The following is a 10,015-nucleotide window of genomic DNA, read 5'->3' as shown; positions in this document are numbered from 1 at the left end:
CAAAGTATGGGCTTAGCCCATCTAAAACAATTATTCAATTTTTAAAAGGAAAATATTTAAGGCTGAAATTGGCTTAATACGGTCAGATTTTTCATTCTTTGGATGGGGTTGAATTGTGTAATTTGAACCTAGCGTTGTTTCCATTTACACCCCCTAACTTTCATATGCACCCCAACAAAATATAAAATATCCATATTACCCTTATTTTATTGTACGGCAATGGAATAGGCTTACAAAATATAAAATATCCATGCTACCCTTATTTTATTATATGGCAATGGAATAGGCTTACTATATGGTTGATTTTTGCTAAGACTAGTATGAAGAGCTCACATAAAGAGGTGGAGGTGGTGTTGAGAGGTAGGTTTTAACTAGGGATGGTAAAAAGGATCAAGCCTCGTGGTCATCCCGTTAGTCAACTCGAAGTCATAGGGAGTCACACACTTACTTGAACAGTATTAACATAGCCTGACAATTCGATCAAGGTTTAATACATCTCAACTAAGGTCAAGATCTAGAAGACCAAATAACAACCTATTTCAACCCTTTTTAATCTGGAATAAGCCTGGTAGTTTGGCGTTATCTTATTTTCATGTAACAAATAAAAAATTTCAACCTATAATGGAGTGATGCTCCCTCCACCACCCCATCTTCTCCTTACACCTTCCCAATTTTTTTTAAATTCTAAATTTACCCTTTTTACATTTTACTTTTACCAATTTTACTTTTTATTTTTTAAAACCCTAATCCCAATCTCCTCTCACTTTCACTTTTCCTTTCACTCTCAGCAGCAAGCCCCCATCTCCCACTGTCACTTTCACTTTCTCTCTTTCTCTTAATTTTCACTTCGGTTAACACAAAATTTGACAAAAAGAGAAAAAAGATAAACTGAACTAACTATTTTTTCTTTTATTCACTTTTTATTTTGTACTCAACAAACATACTTCTCTTTCATTGCACCATTGTAAGCACAAATATAATTTAAAGCATAAATTTTCAAGTTTGGTTATTTAAAGACAAGGAAGTGTGGAAGAATTTTTTAACAGATTATATTATAGAATCATGATACTTCAAAACTCATCAGAAGTTATAAATGTTTTACATTTGTACCATGCAAAATTTGTTTTTTTCTATCAAATTTTGTGTTAACGGGAGTGAAAATTAAGAGAAAGAGAGAAAGTGATAATGTGGGTGGGGACTTGCTGTTGAGAGTGAGAGGGAAAGTGAAAGTGAGAGGGGATTGAGATTAGGGTTTTAAAGAATAAAAAGTAAAATTGGTAAAAGTAAAAAATAAAAAGTAAAAAGGATAAATTTAGAATTTAAAAAGAAAAATAGAAAGGTGAAGGGAGAAGATGGAGTGATGGAGGGAGCATCACTCATATTCATGTGATGTTAAACTTTTGATGACAAAAAACAAAAATAGATAACCCGACAGCTTGGTAGTTCCACAATCAGCTAGACCAGATTATAAAGTTCAAATCGTTTTTAATTGACAATTCAACCTGACCCGTTTTTAATAAATATCGGATGAGACTTAAACAATTATCAGATTTTATCTCACTATTTGAGCAAAATTATGGAATGGGTAATTTGAGAGTGAAAAATATACTTTTGAAATGTACAATTTAAAAGTCAAAGATTAACACGATCCATAACATTTTTTTAAGTCATTTTTAACTTCTATTTTGCAATTCGTAAATTTTGACTTCCAAAATACAAAAATTCACAAGACAGTCACTTCTAGATTATGCATTTAGAATCAAGTATGGTTTTTATAATTTTAAGTCAAACTTTCTAAAAAGACACTTCAAATTATACCATCATTCTCAGATTATACAATAAATTCTTAAGAAATTCAAAGTATTGTCCAACCTAGAAAAATGAATGTTGTTATGTAAACAAGCGAAAACAAACATTTGCATTTTTTAAAATTTAAAAAGAATTAATGAGTTATCACTATATATTATAATTCAAAAAATAGAGCATACGTTATTGAATTTGTAATAACTCCTAACATATACACAATAGAACTCAAGTCACAACCCATCAATTCAATGGAAAAGAATTATATAACCAATCTCCTATATCTCAGGTACATACAGTTAATTTGAATTGTAAAGCATAACAGTGGCACAACAGAAGGCTCAATAAGAGCAAAAACAAAGAAAAATCACAATCTTGCATGCAGAGAGCAGAGAGTTGCATAAGAGTAACACAATCTTGTTGAATATTAGAAAGAAACAAAAAGAAAATGAAATGGCACAAAGTAGCTGCAATAAATTTACTTCATTGATGTCTTCTTCCGGAGATAGAGCCTTGGATATGTACAAGAACTACACACACCTCATGACCATTCACAAAAGTATCTTTAACATCATTGCTGTCCACAATATCATTCACACTTCAAGTCCAAGAAATCATTTTTTGCCCCAGGCAAAGCAGCAACACTGAAGAAGCAAGAAATGTCAGAAGATAAGCATTAGTATGTGGAAACTCAAAAGTAACACATCTAAGGTTTGTTTGGAATAAATACTTCTAAAACAGAACAATAAGAACTAAAGTTAAAATCATCTTTTTTTTATATGTAGAAACTCTCTCATACGGATTCTTATACATTTTTACTTCTAACATGTACATAAACTAATTTTAACTTGTGAAAGAGATCATTTCATTTTTTCTTCTTATTTTTCTCACCAAGAAGTACTTATGGAGAAGCTCGTTCAAACAAATCTCTAATATCTCACTGTAAGTCATACCTGGACTTTGTCATCAGTGAATTGGCCCTTGCTATGTTGTGGTCTATCGTTAGGCGTGCCCGGAACTTGTGCCGGCCCTCCCTGTCTCTCCTCCCTCACTTTGTTGAAAATGTGTGTAAAACCATCTGCTGTGGCTGGGTTGTTCACATCCCAGTCACCAAACTTAGGAACAGCTGCACCTTTATCTGGCTGCATTGTCAGAATGTCAAAATCATAAAGATGGTGTTTCACCAAAAGAAAATCTCACCAACAAGGTCAAAATTTTGGTACTATAGAAGAAACAACAACAAAGGCCTTATCCAACTAGGTGAGTTTGTGGGAAACAGATTCTCTGCAGACACAAATACAGAAAGAAAAACTAACTGAAAAAATTTGGACCCTCAGACATTGAGCTGCCTTTTAACAATAAAAGATCCTAATCCCTGAGGTTGACTACATTGATACATTGATCACATAATGCCAATAGATCTAGTTAAAGACCAAATTTTTATGAATACTATTTTGGCCTACTTTACATGTACAAAATTTCTATTTCTTTTTTATCAAGCCATGCATGGTAAAACAAAGGAAGCAGAAAAGAAAACTAACTGTTTCATCTCCCCGGTTAGCCTGTCTTAACCGAGATCTCCCTGGTGTTCCCTGGATGTTGTCATATGAATTCTTTGGTTCCCATTGGGGACTGTCTCTGCCAGGGGGTCTGGCCTGGCGATGAAGTGGAGAACGGTCAATGCTGTGGTCAGACCCAACACTTTGAGTAGAATGTCTTCTACGGTTATCAGCAGAAGTTACTCCATGGCTTCTGCTGCTAGTCCTATTGCTTACATTGTCATGACGAGCTGGAGAGTCGATGAAATGCTTAGGATCATCTTCCAAAGGAAGTGATCCCTTTCCAGATGGATCCTCTGAACTAACTCTGGGTTTGGATGGAGGTAGTTGCTCAGATGATGGATTGTCAAGACCTAAATCAGAATTTTCTTCAGGGTCATTTGGATTTATTATTCTTGCACCAGTTCGGCCTTTCCTGGCCTTGTCAAAATATGCTGTATAAGGAACATTCTCTCCACTATCCCAATTGCCAAATTTGGGTACATGAGAACGTTGCTGCAAAAGTGTCACATTGAGAAAAGCTTGTCAAGCAAAGTTTGAATAAATAAACACCAGAAAATACCCTATCCCTACTAATAATCAAGAATCAGAATCATTAGCAAAGCAAATAACCAAAACGTAGTAATGCTCCTTTTATTTCAATGCTAAAGAGGATACACTTTGTTACTGTCAGGTAAGGCCACAGAATTGATTATCAAAGATATCAGTCGCATCAGGTAACTGCTACCCTTTTAGCAAGCTGGTGTAGATCACACCAAATCTTCCAGTATGATGGAATAAAGGGATAAAATCTCAATGAAAACTCAATCTCAAAATTAAAAGGATAACACTTCAAAATATGCTATCTCCAACTATAATATAAAGCACGAACTAGAATCTTCAATCTCAGACACTAGCTTCCAACCTGGTACCAAAGTAACAGCACAAGCACTCACAACTTAAATAAAAGGAACAATCTAATTGAGTTTAGAAGTTCCGTTTGCACTTCCTCCAGAAATACTGTGTAAGGTCAGGCATTCCCAATAAGACCAGCTTATGACATTCACATAATTTACTTAACAGAATGCATTAGTGCATACACTAAAGCTTGTTTTGGATCTTGAGAAATTAGCAGGAAAGAAGCAGCCAAGAGAGAAATAGCAATGTAGTTTTTTTCACTGGTTTGGTTAGTAAGGAAAAAAGCATAGCAAACAATGAAAAAACACTGGGTTTTGTGCATACTTTTCTCATCACATGCCCAAGAAAAGAAATAATGTGAGAAAGATAACTTTTAGAAAATGAACTTTAACTATATCTTAATCTCACAAAATTGACTTATAAGGTAATATTTGCGTTCATTTATATACTATAATTTTGTCATATCTCTAAATGATGTGAGATCTTCAACAATAACAATCTACACATCCTAATTAAATGAAATGAAATGACAATTTTGTATAACACTATATATTATTTTAGAAATATGAAAAAGAAAGGGTATAAATGTCATCATTTGTAAAGAAACTTCTTATTCACTTTTCCATCCAACCAAACAAGCAAAGGAAGAACACAACTTTTCTTCTTTATCTTTTTTTCTTAATCCAGACAACTTAAAAATCTACTTTTTTTTCTCATGATATCTCTTTTCTTCTATTTTTTTCATATTAGTTCTTTCTCTCCTTGTCCAAACAGAGTGTAAATTCGTGAGCACTCTAGATAAACAAATGCTAAGGCCAAAAGTTGTTCCTCTGCCCATGAAGGAATGTTTATGTAATTATCGGTTTCATGTATGGCCATTTTGGCTCAAACATGATTTCAGATGTGTTTTTAATGAAAAAATACAGAGGCAATCAGAAAATTTTGTTGCCAAAGTTCTTTGTAAGTTAGTAATCTTATCTAGTCATGGTACATCTACATACTTATCTGAATTAGTAACTGTTACTGTACACAAAATAAGTCATTGTTGACTGCAAATTACAATACATGATTATCACAATTTTCCAATCTTTTACATTTTAGTACAAAATGTATGGAAAAATCTTGATCTGACCTAGACATTAAAAGCAACTCCAAAACTAAATGCTTTGTGATGAGAAACACGTTTTTAAAACAATGAGATGATAAATAAAATAAACTCCCTTGTGTTCAATTTGCTTTATTCCTCATAAATCATCAAAACCTTGTCACTGTAATCACTTATCCGTTTATGGACTCACAAGTTATACAAACATGTATTATGGCTTGTCATATAATTGTACAAGGTGAATTCCCTTCTGTCTATTGTCAAAGACAAGTTCCTACTTCTCAAGAAATGTCATCACATATCAAAAGACAACTTATTCATAAACATCCTTGTTTCCAGAATGCTTTCTAATAACTTTCTTGATAACCTCCTAAGGCGTATGCTACATAGGACTTTGGAACATGAAAATGATAGAACAGCTGAAAACGGAAAGCTGGCATTCATAAATGTCAATCCATATCTGAAATTCATTTCTCTCTTTCCAAATAAATCTTAAAATAATGTTTTCTACTCTTTTTGCTAAACTCTAGCAGGGAATTTACGGTCTTCCACCATAAAAATCGCAACTATTTTAATTCCTTAAAAAGTCATAAAATCAGTATTTGGCCCCCCTTAACATACCACACCAAAATCGAGATTGTTCAGATATATTTTAGTAAGAGCTATCAAATTATCCTATTTCTGTGCACCATTTAACTATCAAGAAAAAATATTGTACACAAGCTGTTGTGTATCTTGTCCTTGGTTTTTAACACCTGAAATGTATAAAATTAAAAATGTCACTTGTTAAACATAACATGTAGACCAACTCCACATTGAGTTCATGTTGATCTTTGAGGAACTGGTCTCTCGAATCTAAATTTAAGAACCAAAATGCAATTAGGCAGTGACAATTAATTAATCAATTATAACAATTAGGACTGGTTTTGCAACAGCAGTATACTCATCCTTTTTTTTCATAAAAGGCAACAAGATAACATCACTATAAGGGAATGACATCCAACTAGGTTAGCACCTCATCCCTCAACAATCATATGCTTGCTGAGGATGGGTATAAAGAAACAGAAACAGAATACAAACAAGCGTGGGAGAGCCAAACCAAAACCCATGGAATCAGAAAAATCTATACAACTAGTAATCCAAACTTGTTCCTAAAAAAGTCATGACTAATACAAATAGGTATATTTTCATACCATGTGAAATCTTGCTTCAAATCCACCTCCATGCTTGCAAGACTATCAACACATTTATTCCCTTCTCTAACAATACGTGAAACTTTAAAAGTTAAACATTTACTCATATCTATGCAGTGCTTCCATCTCCTTCTATAACACCAAGGAACAATATTAGGGTTACCGAAGGAAGTAACCACTATTATAGAATCACTTTAACCAACCTCAACTCAATGGCAAGCATAGAACTGACATTTTAACTCTTTTTTGCGCTTAACTGCTCAACATACAATACCATTTAACATTGCAGATCTTATCTCCAGAAAAAATATGCATTTCGTACGTAATAGTTACTGATGTAAACATTTACACACCAAAACCCAGGTGCATATTCCCTTGTAAGTCAGAAAAACAAACAGTACAAATCCAATGCAACAAATTCCAAAGTGAACACTGCAATTCATACGCTTTATTTCTATAAATTAAACGTGGAATCATCGCAAAAGAACCTCAATTTGTCATATTTAGATTCGTCCAAAACAATACTAACAAGTCTCAAACACATCAAACAGCAACTTTCCCTGTATAGTTACATGATCCACGCCGTACAAAGAATAAGTCAGAACTGAAACAAGCCTCCATTCAGTAATCACAACTCTGTCAAATTGTTAACGAAACATGATTTACGAAACTACCGAACTAAACAAACAAAAGAAAAAAAAAAAAAAAAAACTCCACTCAATAAGATCCTGACTTTATTGCTTCATATGCTTCCAAGAAGCAGAAAGATGAAGCTGCTAATGGCTGATTTGTGTGTGGAGAGAGAAAGAGTTGACCAAAAAAAGCAAGCCCCTAAATTTGGTCAACCATATCAAAGCTTGAGAAGATGAACAAAAGAGATAAACAGTGAAGAAGAAAAACTTCACAAAACACAGGATGATACACACCATAATATTGTAAGAAATTGAAACCAAGCTGAGATTCCCTTACCCTTCTCCACAATTTTCATAGCAATCACACACACACACACATGACACACAACCAAACGATACCAAAATGAAAAAGAAAATATAATAGAAAAAAAAACTTACTGCCATTTCTTTCTAAACCAAGCTTGCAAACCCAGAAATTGAAAGCAGAAATTTTTCCCTGAAAACAAAAAAAAAATTCAGCCTTTTCGGTCAGACCCAGATGAGGTAAAAATTGAGAGAACCCAAGAAGCTCCTCCACAGAATTCAAAGACCCAGCAAGAGAGAGAAGGAGAGAGCTTTAGAGAGAGAGAGGTTTATCAACCGTTGACCGGCGCCACCGGTAATGTTTGACTATTATTTTCCTGTCTGTAATTTCAATGTTTTTCTTCTCTGTTTCAAATCTCTTACGCCTCGCAAAGTCGTACACAGCTTTAAGATTTTTTCAAAGTAAAATATGCAATTACTCTGTCTATGTTCCTGTTTCTACTACTTCCAAATTCATGCTTAATAGATTAATACACAATATGACATATTGCTTTAAAATATAAAGTGAATAGTGCAAAACCTCTTCTCCCAAATCATTTTATAATAAACCACCAAGCACATGTGTATGAATTGGCCAAGATTAACCTTAATTAGCAATTTTAATATGTGTATAAATTCTATGTTCAACAAACTTCTAGAAGCATTCTCTTCACCATACAACATAAATTAGTGTATACACAACTTAAAATAAAAAATTTGAAAATTATGAGAAAACTTTTATAATAGTTTATATTATGAAAAGTATATTTTGTTGTATTCTTCTATTTTTTTTATAGAGAAATTTAGATGTAAACTTGGTCAAATATGTCATAAGCTTTGTAATTGCAATTGTAAGAAATATTTGAAAATTTTACTATAAAAAAACATAATTATAAGAAAAAATCTAATGAAGAGAAAGGAAAAAAAAACAGAGAATAGAATAAGATAAAATTAATATAAATTGTACATTAGACCAATCAGTCTAATATATAAGGAACCAACCACCGGTTAATTGTAAAGGAAAACATATCTTAAAATTAATTATAAGATTAACATGGTAAGAAAAATTAAAATATTATTAAATTATTATTAGATCGTCATTAAAGTAAAGACTCGTATAAAGGTTTATAAATATGATGTTTAAGTAAGACCATTAATACTTTCCAAAATTATTGTATTTATTGTACTATGTTTTAATCAAACACTTGGAAAGAAGCATAAATATAATCACAGTCCTTAGAAATCATAAAAAATATAATAAAAATTTAATTATATAAAAATGTTTTACAAAAGTAAGTTGTAAGAATTATTTTTCAAATAATAAATAATAATTTCTTAAATAAATGCATTTTTTTTCTTTTTTAGTGGTGTATCATGCAAAGATATATTTGACTTGATCATAATATATTATAAATTTAATTAGTATGACAGTTTTTTCTATCTTTTCGTCTCCTTCCAAATGATTAGCTCGTGTTTTTCTATTAATTACATTTTTGTTTAAAATTGTTTAAAACACTTAAACAAATTACAATGTTAACACTTAGACGACAATAAATCTACAGGATTTTTTAAAATAATTTTTAAAGAAAATGAAAAAGATAAAACAAAATTATTTATTAGTCTCACTTTTCTTTCTTCGTTTTATCTATCTTCTATTGAATTTCTTTCTTTTCCTATCTTATTATTTCCATAAACACAGGCAGAGAAGTTGCTTAAACTTTATTAGTCTGCTTTGAGAAACTACAATGTTAAACTTCTTAAACCAAATAAGTAAGTGATTTGAGTAATAATGATTTTATCTTTTTGCTATGATAATGATATGAATAAATAACATGGTAAAAAAGCGTAATAAATTATAAAAAAATATCTAATAAACTTTATGTTATTATTGAAGTAATTTATATTAAATTGAAACACAAAGTTGTTCGGGTGTGTGAGTGTATGAGCTGTGTATGACTTGGATTATGCAAGGTTGAGTGTGACTGTTTTTTGGTGGTTGAGCATTCATGGCAAGTAGGTGAAATCACGTCATGCAAAGGATGTCATAATTTTAAAATCATTAACAATCAATTATAATAATATATCTTCTGTCCTTTCCTATGGAAACTTGCACTTTTAAAATATCATATTTTTCTACTCTACTTTTCTTTTTTCTTGTGGTCAATTTTATCGTGGAACGAAATTTACGAAGTTTATTATGTGGTGAATGTTTATTTTGATGAATAGAATGCATGACATGCAAAACAACGTGGGATGCTTCACTTTTTTATTTAAAAATGTTTCATTAATTATATATTAATTTCTTATAGGATAAAGTGTGTTTTTATCTGTATTATTCTTTAGTTCAATTAGAATATTGATGGATCGGTTTAAACTGTAAAATTGATTTTAAATTGGACTCAAGTTAAATTATTGTGATATGTCATTTCCATATGAGGGATAGTACCGTATCCGTATAAAGTACAAGTCATTTTACGATAGAAA

The 10,015-nt window shown here is 31.7% G+C and overlaps 1 protein-coding gene across 2 annotated transcripts; it reads right to left on the bottom strand.

Annotated features, from left to right (window-relative positions):
* Positions 1 to 2,050: 2,050 nt before the first annotated feature.
* On the bottom strand, positions 2,051 to 7,963 carry LOC108347662 (RPM1-interacting protein 4). 2 transcript variants are annotated; one of them, XM_017587054.2, is made up of 5 exons: positions 7,830 to 7,963; positions 7,628 to 7,685; positions 3,345 to 3,857; positions 2,757 to 2,945; positions 2,051 to 2,447 (listed from the first exon to the last, which is right to left on the bottom strand). In XM_017587054.2, the coding sequence occupies exons 2-5, from the start codon at positions 7,631 to 7,633 to the stop codon at positions 2,418 to 2,420; spliced, it is 738 nt and encodes a 245-aa protein (XP_017442543.1). In that variant the 5' UTR covers positions 7,634 to 7,685; positions 7,830 to 7,963; the 3' UTR covers positions 2,051 to 2,417. The 2 variants fall into 2 exon arrangements, with proteins under 2 accessions (XP_017442543.1, XP_017442542.1); XM_017587053.2 differs by having other exon boundaries at positions 7,628 to 7,847.
* Between the last annotated feature and the right edge of the window lie 2,052 nt (positions 7,964 to 10,015).

This window comes from Vigna angularis, chromosome 9 (assembly GCF_016808095.1).
Source record: "Vigna angularis cultivar LongXiaoDou No.4 chromosome 9, ASM1680809v1, whole genome shotgun sequence".
Taxonomy (NCBI): domain Eukaryota; kingdom Viridiplantae; phylum Streptophyta; class Magnoliopsida; order Fabales; family Fabaceae; genus Vigna; species Vigna angularis.
The sequence above is the reverse complement of the archived record's forward strand: the minus strand, read 5'-3'. Positions and strand labels throughout refer to the sequence as shown.

Excerpts from the sequence above, each read along its gene's own strand:
- LOC108347662 (XM_017587054.2), bottom strand. Across the intron at positions 2,946-3,344 it reads CTAACCGGGGAGATGAAACA|CCAGATAAAGGTGCAGCTGT; the intron begins GTTAGTTTTCTT and ends CTGACAATGCAG. Across the intron at positions 2,448-2,756 it reads TCACTGATGACAAAGTCCAG|TGTTGCTGCTTTGCCTGGGG; the intron begins GTATGACTTACA and ends TTGCTTCTTCAG.